At 40.4% G+C, this 19,230-nt stretch overlaps 1 protein-coding gene across 3 annotated transcripts in view; it reads right to left on the bottom strand.

The window, feature by feature from the left end:
- HAVCR1 (hepatitis A virus cellular receptor 1) overlaps window positions 1-19,230 on the bottom strand; it is a 33,529-nt gene that overhangs the window by 11,660 nt on the left and 2,639 nt on the right. Inside the window, exons 2-6 of one of the 3 annotated variants that reach the window (XM_081295848.1) lie at window positions 13,362-13,416; window positions 10,959-11,297; window positions 7,519-7,602; window positions 4,072-4,176; window positions 243-298 (exon numbers count right to left, since the gene is read on the bottom strand). In XM_081295848.1, the coding sequence (XP_081151974.1) occupies window positions 243-298; window positions 4,072-4,176; window positions 7,519-7,602; window positions 10,959-11,297; window positions 13,362-13,407 (630 nt within the window). In that variant the 5' untranslated portion in view covers window positions 13,408-13,416. Of the gene's footprint in view, window positions 1-242; window positions 299-4,071; window positions 4,177-7,518; window positions 7,603-10,958; window positions 11,298-13,361; window positions 13,539-19,230 lie in introns of all 3 variants that reach the window. The other 2 variants (XM_081295849.1, XM_081295850.1) reach the window with 2 other exon arrangements.

Raw genomic sequence — 19,230 nt, 5'->3', positions numbered from 1 at the left:
GTGCATGCATGTGCATTATTTAGTAAAATATCACCTAACAAACTGACACACCTCAATGAACTATTCAATTTAAAGCATCCTATTTAAGATTCCAATTCTTTTCTTCCTTCTCTCCAACTTTTTTTAAGGAGAGAAAAATCAACCTATGGCAACTCTTACAGAACTAGTCTTTAGATGCAACTTTGCTTCCAGGAAGACAGACAAGTGAGCCTGATTAATAAAACAGGGAGGAATATGCTTACAGTCTCATTGTTTTGCCAAAGGCCATCTGAAGACTGTGTCATGGTGCTGTTCCCATCTGTTTAACAAGAAGGAAAAATTAATTAGAATTACAAAAATATTGGATTTTCACTGAAGAAACTATATATATATTTGCACTGCCTTCTGGCAATGAATGGAAAGTTGAATAATTATACCACTAAATGCTGCTGGCCTCCCAAGAGTCCGGCCAAGCTATTAACATTTTAAAACCTTATCCTATGAGGTCATGGTTCCTAACCTTTCTATCATGGACTCTTTGACAATGGAATCCTCTTTTAAAAATTTTGTTGTTGTTGTTGTAGATGGACACAATACCTTTATTTTATTTTTATTTATGTGGTGCTGAGGATCAAACCCAGTGCCCCACACATGCAAGGCAAACACTTTACCACTGAACCATAACCCCAGCCCTGGACTCCTTTTTTTTATGGGGAGAAATATATGAACACAAAGTTTTACAATTTCATAGGAATCAGAAAAGTTCATTCATGCAACCAGACTAGATCACACTTGAAGATAATCAATATTTGCATGCTGCTAAGAAACTGCAGATGAGCACCCAGAGGCCACCTGTGCACCTTAGGCTAGAACAGCCCTATTCAGAATGCACTTTAGAGGCTGGGGTTGTAGCTCAGTGGTAGTGTGCTTGCCTCACACATGTGAAGTACTGGGTTAGCCCCAGCACCACATAAAAACAAATAAATGAAATAAAGGTATTGGGTTCATCTACAACTAAAAAAATATATCATGATGGGTAAAACAAGATGCATGCAATTCTCAAGTTATATGCCAATGTATTTAGATGTTGGTCCAGAAGCACATTAGAAAATATTTGCTATTATCAGCCGCAAGACCAATGCACAATCTACTATTTAAGGGATGGGATTTTGTATGATAAGATATATTGACTCTGATGTTTTGAACATTCAAATTTTCCAAGTGTTTTTGGAACATTTAGTTTATAAGAGAATAAATCATTTTGTCCTTTGTTGGCATCTATAGGTCAAATACAGAAGTGTTTCTCCTGAGTATCTACCATATACTAAGCATTTCACATCCTAACCAGTTCTTTAGTCCTATTCTATGGGTGCTGTAACAGATGGACTGGTGAAACATGCTTCCAGCTTTAGCAAATGACATGAGCCTCTGCTTAGTGAGCACCCCACACGTTGCACTCTCACCAAAGGCAAACACTGAGGTCTATGCAATTCCCTAAGAATATATAGCCCCAGCAGGAATAAAATCAGATGAATCCTTTCCCTCCACCAAATATTTACATTACTATGTTTACACAGAATCAAAGGCAATATCTAGTTTAGACAGATCTAGAGTCTAGGCTCTGTGACTTATTATCACCTTCAGAATAAACCTGGGTGAAGTAATAAAAATATCATGAACTTGAATTAGATAAAAGTGTTTATTCAATGCTTACAATGTTCATTAGAAATGTGACCTTGATAATCAGAGCCCTTTGCAAACACACATAGGCACATATACATGTATGAATATGCATATGTGTGTAAATCTATATATAAATGCCCATGTGTGTATATGTACACAAATATACAGATGTTTCTAGCCAGCATCCATTTAAACTATAAGCTATTAAAAGTATATATTTAATTTGGTATAATTAAATTAGATGATGCATGTAAAGTACTTAACACTATGTTGGAAAATATCTGTTTTATCATCATCATCATCATCATCATCATCATCACCATTGTTGTAGGACAATGGAGCAAAGGGTGGAGGTGAGACCATGCAATGCCCCCACATCCTTTGCTGTTGTCATCCAGTGAGGAATGGCTGTGGGCATGCAGCTAGTCACTGGTGGCTGAACTGGGAACTGTGTGTCTCCAAAGCAGAACTATAAGTCTCCCTATTCTGCTTTGAAACAATTCAATGAGATAATGCGTAAGCTTCCTGGCACACATCTTTTGAAGGTGGGTGGCTGGCATATGACAACCTAAATCCCTTCCAGACCTAACATTCTTTGCTTCTGTGGAGGTTTAATCGGCTGAGGGTTGACATGGACACAGTGAGGACTTGGCAGTCACACAAATCCTAGGGACACAGCTGTTCAGGTGTCTGTTTCATTCTGGAAGACTCTACCTTGACCAGGTTTTGGTGACATGATATTTTAGAGAATGATTCCCCATTCCTACCTTTTTCCTCCCCACATACTCAAAGATGGGGTGCAGCTGCTCCCACTGCTGTTACCTTGTGTTTCTATCTATTTTCATTTTGTTTTTGTGCCTGGAAATAGTTTCCACTAAGGACTCCACTTTCCAAACCAAATGTCACCATTATCTAATCCCTACTGAATGTGTCCCTGTGTGAATTTCACGGCAGGTCCATTTTAAATTAACCAGTTTCCAGGAATACTTGGCAAAAGGGAGGCCATAAGGGGGTGAGGGCCCACAGATTGCAACCACTGAGTAGAATGAGTCACACACACACACATGGAGTCCTGCAAAGCTTGACCTTGGTGGTTACAGCACAGGTACAAGGACACCTAAGCCAGCTCTGAATCACAAAGAGGTTCTGTATGCCATGTGCTCTACACTTGAGCACTGTGGGTAACAAAGAGCATTAGCTGAGAAAGATGACAGGCTTCTGTGTCACCTTTCCTCATCAAGAAAAGACAGATTGACTCCATATTTCTAGAGAGTGGAGATTTTATGGGGCCTGACCAGGCTCTGGGCAATAAGGCAGAATGTTCAGAGAGAGAAGCAGGATCTCAGCGTGACATACATCCTTGGAGCTGTTTTGGTCCATTTGGGCTGCCATAACAAAATGCCCCAGACACATTAGTTGACAAAAGAAATAAACAGGTCACAGTTTTAAAGGCCAGGAAGTGCAGGATGAAGTTCATCACTTCCTCAGAGACAGTGTCTTTTGTGAGTCCCCAAGTGAAGAAAGGGCAAATTAGCACCTGCCGCAGTCTTGGCTGGGCACAGAATCACGAGCCACTCAAGCAGGAACAAAACTTTATTTTGAAAAAGCCGCCAACACTCTCAGCGCCAGCAAGCAAAAAACCGGTCCTCCCACGCGGGCTCGTGATTCTGTGCCCAGCCAAGACTGCGGCAAGCACCCTCAGGCTTCTTGATAAAGGAACCAATCTCATTCATGAGGGCAGGGCCCTAGTCACCTCCCAGATGCCCCACCTCTAAATGCTATTGCAGTGAGGATTAGATATCCATATTTAAATTTGTGGGGGGACATAAACATGTAGACCGCAGTACCACCTCTGAATGCCCATGTAAATACAAGTTTGCCAAGGTAGCTAGGATCCCCCAGGTTGTACTTAGGAGGAAACTTGGAGGAAACAACATGGATGGACATTTTGGTGTAGACACCAGGGTGCTTGGATTTAATTGTTTTTAAGGCCCTGACCCAAGAGATCAAGCCCAGTAATGAGATTGGAGTCAAGCCCAGTAATGAGATTGGATGATTTGACTTAGGAAAATTGAGTCATATGTATGTAGATATTTCCAAATCATACATGTTGCCTGTACTGGTCTTATGGATTCAGGATGTCCCAAGTAATAGTAGTAGCTGCCATTGTGTCTATCACTTAACCCCTGTGTAACCATGTCCCAGGCCCTTCATCTCATTTAATCTTCCTAAGGATTCTATAAGATCAGCAGCATTACATCCATTCACATGTAATAAAACAGATTCAGAGAGAGTGGCCCTCCTCAGCCCTCATGTCAGAACTGTCTTACTCCAGAGTGAGTGCTCTCCCTGTCAATGGTTATCAAGATTCGGATACTCCCGGGGGTTCAGGGGAGAGAATGTACTTACCTGTTGGGCAATAGTAGAGTGGTAAGCTGGCAGAGGATGTCCTTGTTTCCTGCAGGGTCTCAGTCTGGGTCTCTGCAGCCTGAGTTGTAGAAGGTGAAGTAGCTACTAGAACGAAAACAACAGAAGAACCATGTTCCATTTGTGGAGGGAAATTTGCACCCCGAACAAAAGTAAAGACAAAAACAACAAAACTGAAATTAGAAATTACCACCAACTTCCTACAGTTCCCTCACCTAGCTTTCCTCAGGAAAAATGGCTCCCACCTACCCACTTCCAGCCATTCTAACTCCTCTTAGAGATTTACTCAAAGATGGCCTTCAGGCTTGCCTAGCACATGTGAGGCACTGGGTTTGAGCCTCAGCACCACATAAAAATAAACAAATAAAGGTATTGTGTCCACCTACAACTAAAAACAAGACAAAAACTATTTTAAAAATCATCTAAATAAAATTCTAGATAGTTTTAACAATAGACAGAATTATTTCCCTTTCTATTCTTCTAGTCGTTTATACTTCCTTTAAATAAAGAGTCTACAACAGCACATCTTACACAGGATACCCAGTTAAGTTTCATTTTATTAATACGAGTGACATTTCACTTTCAGGGAACAGGGCCTGGGAGTTTCCACTAACCTGCCCAAGTCTCTTCACTATGATGTCACTCTGGATTTCCTGACCCTCTTTAAGTACCAGATTGCCCACACATTTTTCTGGACAGATGCACATATTGACCAACAGGTACAAAATTTAATTCACTGAGTTCTCTTCAAGACGACAAGATTGCACAATATCTTGGCCTAGCTAATGATTTGCAACCCTAAAAGCAGAGTTTCAGATAGACCCTGATCCCCTCTCCTTCTGCACTTGCATTCTAACCATTCCTTTGGTAAGAGTGATTTCCTGTGTTATCTGACTCATCTTCCATTTCTCCTCAGAACTTTATTGAACCCAAGGCATTGTGAATGCTATGCAAGCATCTATCATTCATGTCTCACCAGAAAGCTGATACTGGGAACTCTCTAATACAAAGCTATTTCCTTTTCCTTTTCTGAAATCTTTCCTTTCTTCCCTATTAAACAGCTCACCTGATATGCAGGCTTGGTCCCCTAGCTCTTTATAAGACGTTTACGTGACTCCCTTAGAACACCACAGAATCTTGGAGCCAATTAGTGGTAGTGGCTGACCAAGAATTCCTGACCCTGGGCTTTCCTACCTGCTGCTCAGTGGTCTTCTGCATTGGCTTCCCCAATGCAGTCTTGAAAATTTTATGTTTCAACATTCTCTTTCTCGTGTTCTGACCTGTTTTCTTGTTTGTTTCTAATGCCCAAACCTCTAAGAGCATTTGGCTCTTTAGGGACTAAATTAACCAGAACAGCACGAGAGAAGCAGATGGTCATTCTTAACCCAATTTAATTCTGTGCAAGAAATCTCCTGAGTTTAATTTTTTCCTCCAAGTTTGGGTCTTTGTGGCAGTTTTCATTTCTCTTACAACCTTATTTTCAGTTCTTCCATGAATATTTTAGGCAACTAGCTTATGCACCGAGAGACACGGATATAAAACAAAGTGTCCCTGTGTAAGATTAGCTAGGGTGCTCACCTCCCTCCTGGACTGTGAAGATCAACTTTGAACCCAAACTCTTTAGGAAACTATCAGGATAAGATTAAGACTCTACTAATACCACACCCCAGGAGGTTCATGGAGCTTTAAATGAAGCCAGTAACTTTTCCATGTTTTCCAAACCAAGTCCACAAATCCACCCACCTTAGCAAGCACAAACTATGTATTACAAAGTTAAATCAATGTTGAGAAAGTCCAAGAAATTCTCCAGTGTGTTCAATTGCCTGCAACAAACCTATTTTTCTTACAAATTTTTATGGCTCAAAAATGCCAGTTATAACCTAACATCCTCTCTTCCAAACTCAGCTCATAGCCCAATCCTTCAGATCCCTCTTGGTTAGATACGTAGTTTAATGGGAGTCTAGGGAAATCAAGATGTTCCATCAGATTGCTCTCACTAAGAGGCTGTGACATTTAGGTTACTCCTTAGAATCCAGAGTCACCTTAAGGGGTCAAAGTGCTTCAGGGGGCTTTGAGAATCTCTTCTAAAGGTTATCTTTTTAATCCTGGAAATAGAAGACTTGAGCTTAAATGAGTCTGTGGGACACGTTTCCCTCCCCTGTAAATCATTTTCTATTTTGTATTCAATCTAAACTTATCTGTGTTGAATTTGAAGTATGGACAATGTGACATGAATTGAGAGCATGACATCCCTGAGGTCCTTAAATATAATGCTCACTTATTAAATAAGTAGCACTTTTGTGATTTCCACACTATATCAATAAATTAAAGGGTCCTTGAAGCAAAGCAGTGTAAGACACTGACTGCCCCCCAAAAGACAGGGTAGCTTTATAAAGCCATTATCATTTAGAATGTCAAAACAAGAAAATTCACTCAAACATAAAGCTCAGTGTTCCTGATAGAAGGCACCATCCAGCTGTTAAAAGTACCGGCCCCAAATTCAAATGAATAGAGATTGAACCCTAACTCAACTACTTTCTATCTTTATGATTTTCAATCATGAACATTTGGGGGGGGGCGGATACTGGGAATTGAACTCAGGGGTGAGCCACATCCCCAGCCTTATTTTGTATTTTATTTAGAGATAGAGTCTCACTGAGTTTCTTAGCACCTTGCTTTTGCTGAGGCTGGCCTTGAACTCTGGATCCTCCTGCCTCAGTCTCCAGAGCCACCAGGATTACAGACCTGCACCACCACACTCCGCCCAACCATGAACTTTTTGATTCTGTGTCTCAGCTCCCATAACTATAAGACAGGGTTGAATCACACCTATAATAGATATAACCTTCCTGAGAAATGAATGACAGAACATTGCAAAGCATGCAGCACAGTGCCTGGCGAACAGGAAACAGAAAACATCAACTTGGTTGAAATATTATTCTCAACTACAGGGCCCAACTTCAGAAATGAGTTCTGAATCCAAAGAGTGTAACTCTTGGCCTCTGGAATTCCCCATGTTTTCATTGTAAATGGATACTCAGCTGAACCAGATCCACACCATCCCCATTGGGTAGGTTGGATCAGTGCTCCAAATAATTTTTTGGCTAATAATGAATCATTTTAGAATTTTGCCGCAGTCCGGCTACAGCAAAATAACCGGGGGGTGTTTACACACCTTAACAGAATTTTATAAAAAGCAATAACTGCCCTCACTCTTCAAATGCTTATACATACCCAACATAAATGCTTAAACATACCCAACATTCAGGTAACTTGAGAAGAGGGTAGGATCACAGACCAAAGGAAGCCCATGTTGGGAGCCAGTTAAGAACCCTCACCCTCGATTGTACTTCTGTCTTGACACAATGCAGAGTATGGCCTGTAGCCTCTCATTAGAATGTCTAGGGTTCCAAACCTCATCTGTTTTACCTGGTTTGTGGTTCTGTGTGTGTGCTGGCGTTGAAGAAGCAGAGGTATAGACCCTAGGTGTCATAGGAACACTTGTGTCTCTGGCTGGAGTTAGAAATCAACATGAAAACAATGATTAATCAAACAGTAGGAAAGCAAGCACCCCATTCAAAAACTGTCCCCTTGCACACAAATGGGAAATGGTCTCTAGGCAGAATTCTCTGTCCTGAGTGCTAGTTCTTTGCCATAAGCCAAAAGGAAGCAGCAGCATTGAAAAGATTGGGGAGGTAAGGACAGATATTTCACATTTACAATGAAGCAATTTTTAAAAGACCAGTCATGCATATCATTCATTATGCGTCCTTATAAATGACTCTGTGAGACAGGGAAGGTGTCTAGAGCCTGTACCTGTTGGGACACACGACTAAACCAGTCAGGGACACTCCAGGGGGAACATGGGCTGACATAAAATAATCACATAGAGACAGAGAAATACCTTTTCCTTTGGGTTCTGTAATGGCTCCTCTGACCCAGCTCCCACAAAGGAGGCAAGGCAGGCAAGAAAGAGAGCGAGGAGCACGTGCTGAACCCTTTATTGGGGAGAAGCCATTCAAATGAGGCAAGGGGTCAGGGTTAAGGCTAGCTTCATGATACCTTGCTATCAGCAGGTTGACTGACATCTAGGAAGGCCACGCCCATCTCATGTGCTGTGTGGGGATCATAGGCAGAGCAACAGAAAGATGTTTACATTCCTTGTCCAAAGAGAGGGGCAACGTTGGCTCAGTCCACCCCATGCACTCAGTGATCATAATTCACACACAGCCTATGGCTGGCTTGCCACATCTACATTCTCATCACTCAAGTCTAAGGGGCACTCAGTGCCTATGTGGCAGCTCCTGGTATGTACCATTCCTTGCCCTCTTGGTGATAAGTGACTTAAACAGTAGTTCTCAAGCCCACTGTGTTTATCAAATAGTGGCCCATTCTGTCCATCCTGAGCGTAGATGCCCCAAGGGCTTACATCTTAACTCAGGGCTAAATCACACTCATCTGCTATGCTAAAACACCTGCCACGACTTGTAGAAAGGAATTGTATATCTGGTTACAAGGTGAACCAGACTTTCTAAGGTTGCTTCCCATCTAAGAGATACGGGTTGAATATCCCTTATCCAAAATGTTTGAGAAGTATTTCAGAGTTTAGATTTTTTTTTAAATTTCAGAATATTTGCATATACATAATTAGATATTTTAGGAATGAGACACAAATCTACATATAAAAGCATTTATGTTTCACATACATTTTAAACATATTGCCTGAAGGTAAGTTTCCATAATGCTTTCATTAATGCTGTTTCGTACTGCAGAATTTTCCACTTGTAGGTAGTACCATGACTATGTTAAAACTTTCAGATTTTGGCATTTTGGATTAGGGATGCTCAACCCATTATTTAGAAATTGAAGTCAGCAAACTTTTACTATAAGGGACCACATAGTAAATGTTTTAGGTTTGGGAACCTAAAATATATGGTTTCAGTAGCAACTACTCAACCCTATCAATTTGCAAGCCACCACTGACAATGTATAAATGAATGTGTGTGGCTGTTCCAATAAAACTTTATTTATAAAAACAGTTGGTGGGCCAATTATATAATCCGGTTTGGCCCTGGAGCTATAGTTTGCTGATTTAACCTAAAGCAGAGCTGTAGGCTTGAACACCATCCACTTTCCATCCCTTCACAGTTTAAAATCTAATCTCTGAGGGAAAAAAAAAAGAATACATGCAAAAAGCTGATCAAAGGATGGGGAGGAGAAACTCTAATCAACTCATGAACTTTTCTTGCTTAGGGTATATTCCTCAGTAAGAAACTGGGAAACTACAAGGGTAGAAAGAGCTGGTGAGAAGCCCTTGGAGAGTTAAAGAGGAAGCTTAGAATTTTAAAAGCACAAAAACACTTAAGCAAAGAATTGGCTATTAGAGATTGTCACTTTGGCTCAGTTATGGACTCATGTTCTGACTGAACCAAACATTATTGTAAACATCTACCTATTAAAGAATTTCTAAACACTATAAAAGCCTCCTGCTAATTTTATTCTATGCTGGTTTTTTTTAAAATTCAGCCAGGCCAATAATTTCACAACCTCAAGAAGGTCGCAATCATAACCCTATTATTTCTTCTCCGCAAGCTGCCTCTCCACATCTTCCTACAGCACACTGTATCACCAGCTTCTTTTGGCTTCCTTAAATTGCCTCCCAGGCATAGTTTCTCCAGAGTCAGCTATTTATTCCAATAGAATTGACCACATCTTGCTTGCCTCTATAAGACAAACAAACCAAGTCCCAAAGCTGAGGGATTGCAAAATAAAGTTCCCCTTAATTTAAAACAAAGGCAGGGCAGGGAGGGCTTTGAGGCTGTAGATCAGTGGCAGAGTGCTTGCCTAGCATGTGCAGGGACCTGGGTTCAATCTCAAATGCCTCAATAAATAAAATAAAATGAGAGCAAGAGAGACAGTTTATTGAGGCCACAGGTATTAGATTCGAGTGTCAAAATAAGACCTTAGTAGAAGGAGATTCATTAGGAAACAACACCAGAAACCAGGAAATCCTCAAGAATCTACTCCTTTCATCAAATAGTGAGAAAAGAAGAAAAATATAATGTTCCCAGAGTTTTGGATTTCATGAACTTCTTATGAGCAACTGGTTAATAGGCATTGGGTTGCAAAAGCTTTCATATAAGGTCATCTTAATTTTTAAAGGGGGGTTTTGTGATATGATATGATATCCAAGGTAGGGCAAGGAAAGTGTTAGAATTATATGCCTAAACAATATTTATATGTGTGTATATACATATGTTTTCCATACATATAAATGTCATATATAAATAATTTATATTTAAAGTATTATAGCAATTTATATATAGCTGTTTATATATAAATTATATAAATAATTTTATATCTATAAAAATTTATATATGTAAATGTTCAATAAGATTGAGTTGACAGCTGTTAAAACCAGATGTTGTATGTCTACACAGCAGTACCTTATATTACTCATTTTTGAGCTTTGAAATCCTTGGTGATTTTAAAATGTGAAGAATGAACATTTTAACATTCTTCTAAGACAATATTTCAGGGGAAAAAAGGGACAGTTTTTAAAGTTGAATAGATTCAGCTTGATAAAACTATTCATTATGTTTCACTATGGAAGAATAATGCGAGAAAGCATGTCTGAAGGAGGCTTTAGGAGGTTGTCTGCTCATTCTAGCCTTTGGCCTTGAATCAAGGTTGTTCGAAGGACTTCATCTACGCAAATAAGTTATTCTGTTTCTCAAGAGCAAGTATTTGTCAGCAAACAGGATTATATGAACCTTTTATTTCCCTATTAAAGGAAAACAGAAATTATTACCAAACAAAAAACTCAGTTAACTTCCAGGAAAAGATCAAAGGAAACAAAACAAGCTTACCTGGTTTAATCTCCAAGGATAAGGTGAGTTTCATATCATTAAACCACCCGCTATGCTCAATTCGACAACAATACAGGCCACTATCAGTCTTAGCTGCATTCTCTATGGTCAAAGACACATTCCCTTGCAAAAGGTTCCCCTCCAGCTTATAACGCCTGTGTTTCTGGAAGGTGACTTGAGATCCATCAGTCCAGATGAGTTCATTTGAGCATTTAGATGTAGGACATGCCCCTCGGCCCCAGCACATGGATGTGACTCCACTGGCCACTGAGTAGCTACAGGGAATAATGACCGGATGACCCACCACTCCACTCACTTGAGTATAAGAAACCACAGCATCTGAAACACAGGGAGCAGAAACTGAGAATGAGGCCTTGATATTTTCCTAAAATATTTTTTTCACTTTTTGATTTATTTATTCTCATGTTTCTTTTTACAGTTTGTTTTGTAGGCATGGCTTTATAGATTGATTTTGAAATTTTGATGCTATAAACAGTTTTTAGCATATTCTTCAAATAAATGTTTTGTTTAATACATATATTTGTAGACAATACAATTTATTTGCACTGGGTGATTTTCAAGCTCTTCCTCATTATTACCATTGTAAGTAACGTGACAAAATCTTTCTATTAAACTTTTACTGAATTTAAGTTCCCTGGGGGCATAATTTCTAAGAGAGAAATGACCAGGATAAAGGGAAGGAATATTTTCATCTTTTGGTGAAGATGGCCAAATTGCTTTCAATTTTTTTAACCAAATGATACTCAAGTATTGCATATATGTATTTTACCCTGTGTTCACCAGGTACCTGCATATTATAGATTTTTAAATAGGCAATGTAAACTTGTGGCTTTTAAAAATGAAAATAACACCAAGGATATTGACGCCTAGAGAAAAGTCTCCTTCCCACTCTAGTGCCTCAGTTCTTTCTTCCAAGAAAGTTCTTGTACCCATTGAAATACATTTAAAAAAAAAAAGAATTAATTCTATTGCACTTAAATTTCAATATTTTAATTTTCATGGCCTTTGAAAACTGTTATTGCAGATGAAATCACCTCCTCACTACTCCACTTCTCCTACACAAAAGCAGGACTGAAGTTTATTTGAAACATTATTGGCTTGAGGGCTGAAGTCTAATAGACTCTTCAGAAATTGATTTTTGGAAAACGGGTTTACAATATTTCCAGGTGCTGCTGAGTTTTACATGAGTGTTAGGATCAATCCAAAAGGCTTTTAAGCAGGGATCTTGTCATCAGTTGATGACAGCCCAGCAACTAAGCAAGGCTTACTAACACAAGGCAGCCACAGAATTGGAAAATATTTAAATGAGAACTAATTTGAGATTTACTAACTAACATGCAGGACCAGGCTGTGAGTAGGAAATTTTCTGAGAGAAAAAAAAAATGATCATTATTATATAAAATAAGAGTATATTTCTCACTGAATTTTTTTTAGTTGTTGATGAACCTTTAGTTTTTTTATGTATTCATATGCCATGCTGAGAATAAAACCCAGTGTCTCACACATACTAGGCAAGCAGTCTACCACTGAGCTACAACCCAGCCCTGAAACTCTCTTGATTTTGCCTAATGATTTTTACAAATATAGCACATGATGTCATAATTAGTTTATAGAAGTATATAATTTTAAAAAAGAACTTTCTCCCATAATCCCACCCTCCAGGATTAGTCTTTAAAATTTAGGAAATGTTTATTCAAAACTTTCGCCCTGTGTACAGAAAGCTTTGAATTAAAATATTTTATTTGTGTGTGTTTTTTTTTTAATTTGTTTATGGTATGGGGAATAGAACTTGCAGTGCTTTCCCACTGAGCTATATCCTCAGTCTTCTTTATGTTTTTATTTTGAGACAGGAGCTAGCCATGTTGCTGAGGATCTCCCTAAATTGCTGAAGCTGGCCTTGAATGTGTGATCCTCCTGCCTCTGTCTCCCAAATCAATGGGATTACAGGCATGAGCCACAAGCAAGTATTTATTTTTAAATGAAATAAGTGAACATTGTTTAAAAACTCCAAAAGTCAAAAAAGGAAGTAATGACAGGCCAACTCTCCCTTCTACCCCATCCCCACCTCCTCTGCCCAGCCCCCCCCACACCCCAGGGTAATTACTATTTCTTACACACATTTGGCTATGCATATACATCTACCGCCCCTCTTTTTGTTCAAGCACAAATGGCAGCATGTGAAATATGGTTCTGCATCTTGTCCTGCTCACTTAGCAATCGATTTTGTAATTGATAGTCGTTAAGCAATTTCTTTGGAGTAAGATTTCATCCTGGTTCTGCTCATCAGATAACCCATAACCATCTAAGAAACTGCAAAGAACAACTATCTTCCTTCACCATACCAAGTACCCACCCAACCCCCCAGTCCACCTGCCCACTTACCTATTAGAAGCAGTATGAGGCTTAACACAACAACTTCAAGGTGCATTATGATGTTCTGATGGAAAATGAGAAAACAGACTGGTTGACTGTGGCCCCCACCAGATAGGATCGGAACAGGTCTTACTCTCAGAATGAAACTTCTCCTTTTGCCCTGACTGTGAATCACGTGAGCCTCCTCTGCTGGAGATGAGAGAAGGCCACATGTAATGGCTTCAGGGCTCCCTTAGCTCCCAAGAGGGCTCTGCTCCTATTCCTAATGGATAGGGAAAGTTGTCCTCCAAAACAATCTCTTATCTCCTAGCTCTTTCCCCCACATACAGCCTCAGTCTAACTCCTGATCCTGACACGGGACATGAGGCAGTAAAAAAAAGCAACACTGAAAGCAGAGATCAAGTGTGACTCAATGGCACAACTTGAGCAAAGACCAGCCTTCCAATGGCAGAAATGGCCTTGTCCTCTAGTGGACACAGGGCTGTTCTTAATCAGTGGTCACTGAGGGATGGTCCACTAGCACGATGAAATCAATAAAAATGTGAGGCACTGGGCCTAACCATTCCTGGAACCCGACATTATGACTCAGGCTACATCTTACTAAGCCATCCAGAGAAAACTTCAAGAAGTACTGGGCTTGGATCTGAGCTGTGCCACTCGCAAATCTGGGTAAGCAAAGCTAACTGAACTCCACTTATAAAATAACACTAAAATTACTTACTCTGTCTCTCAGAAAGGAATGGGTAGATAAGCAAAAAGACCTGTGGTCGAACTTTGAAAACTAACCTAAACGGTGCACTAATAACATTAGCTAAAGCTTTGGAGAATCTGCTGTAGAGCAGACCCTTTGCCAAGCACCCACATACAAGCATTCAATCCTCACAAAGCCCAAAAGGCAGCTGCTTTTAACCCCATCTGTGGAGGAGGAAGCTCAGGTTTGGGGTGGTTGATGTGCTTGGATTTCAGATTTCTGGCTTCTGACTTTGACTCTTAATCATTAAACCACAGAAACACAAGCAAGCCTGCCTAGTACTTGATTAACTCCTCTTCCGGGCTAAAGCTTCAGTAACTTCCTCCCAGGGAGACAGGGGTGCTATACTTCCAGCCTCCTTGCAGCCCACAACTGGTTTCATGGAGACATGGAAGGGCTTGGCATACTGAGGCCCTGGGTCCCTCACTGCCCAAGAGTGGGAAGCGCTGACTTTGCAGTCTCTCCTTGGGAGAGATCTGAAGCCTGATGCTACAAACCAGTGGCCCAAAGACTCTATCTGTCCTGCAGGGTGTTTTCCATGACAGTGTTTAAAAGTTCATGTCTTCTATTCCTCCCATGCTCGCAACTCTAGATAGGGCAGAGGGGTGGGAGGGGAAGGGAGGGGGCAGGGGATTAGCAATGATGGTGGAATGTGAAGGACATCATTATCCAAAGTACATGTAAGAAGACATAAGTTGGTGTGAACATACTTTATATACAGAGATACGAAAAATTGTGCTCTATATGTGTAAAAAGAATTGTAATACATTCTGTCATGTATTTAAAAAATAAAATCAATTAAATATTTTTAAAAATAAAAATAAAAAAGCTGTTGGTAGCCAAGTATTAAAATAAATAAATAAAAGTTCATTTCTTCATTCAAAACTAAGATTAAGATTTCACATTCAGAGTCCACATTAGACTCAGTGTTTTTTTACTTTTTTTTTTTTTAATAAATCAGATAGCCACATAAGAGCTATACTACTCTCTGCCCTTAGAGTCCTCTGGCTTGTCTCAGCCCCACATTGCAGGATGTCTCATGGGGCCTTCATGGACTATTGTTTGAAATTCTCTTCCAGAAAACGAAGGGATTGAATCATGATCTTTAGCCCCTTCCTGATTTCCAAAGGAAACCTCCAGGCTCTTTAATTCAACTGAGCAACAAGATGAGTTCTACCAAGGCTTGAGCACATTTATTTATTTATTTATTTATTTAAAGAGAGAGAGAATTTTTTAATATTTATTTTCTAGTTCTCGGCGGACACAACATCTTTGTTGGTATGTGGTGCTGAGGATCGAACCCGGGCCGTACACATGCCAGGTGAGCACGCTACCGCTTGAGCCACATCCCCAGCCCATTGAGCACATTTCTGAGGACTTGCTATCCTTCTATTTTCCTTTTCTTATACACTGATTTAACAAAATGTAATGATATTCACTTTTCTGATCATCTTTCTGTTCTCCACCTTTTATGAAGAACACTGCTGACCCCATCTTGCCCACCAGAGGGAGGAGAAGCGATGCTGAAATTGGCTCACTCAGAATGAAATCCTGCCTTGTTTATTTGGGAGGCAAAATATTCCATGACTAGTTTTACCGTATTCAAAGATAATAAATGAGCCGACTTTTTGAAGAGCTTAATCCCGGTCTATGAGTCATTACTATTACACCAAAGCTAAGGGAGCATGACTTAATACTAAGGATGCAAAAATCCAGGATTGTACAATCAGTCGGAGACACAGGTAAGTAAGCAACTAACTAATGAAGTCAGGCAGAGTGAGATAAATGGTAAATGTATAATCAGACCGTGTCATCTCCCACTTATGGAACCCCTCCCATAGTTCTCTCAGGAAGAAAACAAAAAATCCTAACTCCTTACTCAGATTTTTATAAAGTCCTAGTAATCTGGTCCTTCCTATTGCTCAAATATCTTCTTCTTCTACCATGCTGTCCCCTGCCACCTGACCTCAGCCACTTGGACTTTCTTTCACATTTATCTCTGCATTAGGGCTTTTCTGCTAAGGTTCTGCCTCACTCCTTCTTTCAGCCCACCCATTTCGCATTTTCTTTTTGCCTTGTGAACCTGGTTAAATGTCACCTCTTTAGACATTTCTTCTCCTCCACTCTCAATCTAAAGTAGCCAACCAGCCCCTCTGTCTATTATTACACTATTTCAATCCTCTGGGAATCAGCTGGGTATAGTGGCTCATGCCTGTAACTCCAGTGACTCAAGAGGCTGAGGCAGGAGGATTGCAAGTTTGAGACCAATTTCAGCAATGTAGCAAGGCTCTGAGCAACTTCGTGAGATCCTGTCTCAAAATAAAAAAATAAAAAGGGCTGGGGATGTAGTTCAGTGGTAAAGCACCCCTGGGATCAATCATCAGTACCAAAAATAAATAAATAAATATTCTTTTTGAAAAATTTTCATTTACTTTGATTTTGATTAAGATTTTAGTTATTACACAGAGCTACACTGTTGGGCAGCACCCAACTCTAAACTATAAACTTCTTTAAGGCAATTTAAATATTGATTGAATATAAATAAATGGAAGTCCAAGTCATGGGGAGAGATGATTCATTTTGGCAAGGGTAGAGGGAGAAGGGGGTGAGAGAAAATTCCTTAAAAAGTGTCATGTGAGATTAAAAGTTGAAGAAAAACAAGAAGGGGTGGAAGGTGCTTGAAGAGGAGGAAATAAGGAAGGAAAGTCAAGACAAGGATGTGGGACCTCAGCTCTGAGATGTTAAATAGTTATACAATTCCACAGTATTCAGTTCTGGGGATTGAACTCTAGGGCTTTTCACATGCTAGGCAAAAAATGTTTTACCATTGTCCTGCACCCCAGCCCTTTATACTTTATTGTGAAACAGAGTCTTTATAAATTGCCAGGCTAACCTTTAAATTGCATTCCTCCTGCCTTAGCCTCCTGAGTAGCTAAGGGTTTTGTTTGTTTGTTTGTTTTGTTTGTTTTGGTACCAGGCATTGAACCCAGGCGTGCTTAATCACTGAGCAACATCCCAGCACCCACCCCCCCTTTTTTAATTTTTTGAGACAGGTTCTCGCTAAGTTGCTCAAAGCTTCACTAAGTTACTGAGGCTGGTCTTGAACTTGTGATACTCCTGCCTTAGCCTCCTGAGCTGCAGGGATTACAGGTGTGCATCACTGTGCCTGGTAGACTTACCCCTTAACCCAGCTCCACAACTAGGGAATCATTACAGCCACCCACTATCCTCATTCCCATCACTCTATACCAAACCTGGAGAGCCTAGAATCCTACAGTTCCCCTCACTGTTGCCTCGATACCTCCCACAGCCCTCTTCCCACCCCACCCAATGCCCTGACCTGGCGATTTTCCTTTTCTTATACACTGATTTAACAAAAATATAATGATATTCATTTTTCAGATCATAAATATAGATATAAAAATCACAAATTATACATGTTTATCGTGGATAATAAGAATATAACATAATACAACATAATATATATAATAATATGAAATAATGCAATATAAAAATATAATATAATGATAATGGCTAATAAAAATATAACTAAAAATGTACTCAGACAACAAATATGGACTATTCTGTAATTTACTGACATTATTCTATTAATTTGGGGTATACCAATGAACCAAAGACCTCTGTGTGGTGTATTTTAAATTTAACTTAGAAGATAAATGTATAAATTTATAAAAATAACAAAAGTATCATTTATTAGTATATTTGCAAAGTGATGAATGCTAATATAAAAAAAAAGAAGAAGAAGAAGAAGAAGGAGGAGGAGAAGGAGGAGGAGGAGGAGGAGGAGGAGGAGGAGGAGGAGAAGAGAGCCAAGGCTCAGGGAGGTTAACAGCTTGCTCACCGTCACATGAGTGTGTGAGTGCAGGCGGCCAGCTCTCAGGCATGAGTGAGCAGGTGAGAAGAGGGAAAAGAAACAGTGAGGTAAGGAAGCTAGGGAGGCAGAGCTGGAGAGAGGGTCGGGTTTGAACATGGTTTCCACTTCCACTGAGAAGGTTCTATTAAACGAGGCCAAAGAACAGAGTCAGTCACTCCAGAAAGAACTTTCTGTGAAAAGGGAAGTAGGAGAGCACCAGCCCTGTGGCAGGAGAGGGCCTGTGTGTTGGGAGAGGCCAGTGAGCCCCCGACCAGAGTGAAGCAGACCGCATAATGCTGAGGAGCAAGTGGGGAGGGGAAGACAGACACGGGGGCTCATGAGGCCTTGTCTGAGGACTCTCCTTTTCATGAGGACTCTCCACATGAAAGGAAAAGAGTGTCCTGCAGGTGACAGGATCTCACTTCCTTTGAGCAGGATTCTGTGGCCACTTGGTTGAGAAGCAGAGAAGCCCCAAGCCCCGGGGTGTCTGCTGTAGGGATTCAGAAAGGAAGGGATAGCAGGAGGGGACAAAAGAACCTCTGGCACTCAGGTGCTGTGTGTTCAGAAGGTTCAACAAACACCTCTCTGAGGGATTTGAGAAGAGGAGGAGCTTGGAGGTGACTTCAAGGGATTTGGGCCTAAGCTGTGGAAAGACAAGAGGTGCCACCAAGAGGGGAACTCTGGATCACAGGCATTCTGGGAAAGAGTCTGGGTTGAGTTGGAGGTATCTTCTAGACCCAAGTGGAGATTGCTGAAATTCAGGGGGGAGGTCTGGGTTAAAGATATACATTAGGATCACTGGCTTAGAAATGGCATTTGAAGTCAGTCACAGTGGCACACATTTGTAATCCTAGCTACTTTGGAGGCTGAGGCAGGAGAAGTAATAGTTCAAGGCCAGCCTCAGCAACGAATGTGTTTCAAAATAAAAAATAAAAAGGGGCTAGGGATGTGGTTCAGTGGTAAACTTCAATTACCATGGTGGGGGAGGGGGCAGGCCACAGGCCAAAAATAAAAAAAAATAAAAATAACAGTATTTCAAAGCCATGAGCCTGAATTGGATGCGCAAAGGAGCACCTGTGGCCAAGCATTAAGCCCTGGGGCCTTCTGCCAGGAAAAGGAAGAAGAACCAACATAAGACTGGAGGCGGACTAAGAAAGGAAACAGGAAAAAGTAAAAGGAAGTCAAAAGAAGCAAATGCACCTGGCAAATATCACAAAACAGAAGTTGCAGCAGCAGGAGTTGAGATATTCCCG

Source organism: Spermophilus citellus (genome assembly GCF_964194105.1).
Source record: "Spermophilus citellus genome assembly, chromosome: 1".
NCBI lineage: Eukaryota > Metazoa > Chordata > Mammalia > Rodentia > Sciuridae > Spermophilus > Spermophilus citellus.
Note: the sequence above shows the minus strand (reverse complement) of the source record. Positions and strands in the feature narration are given on the sequence as shown.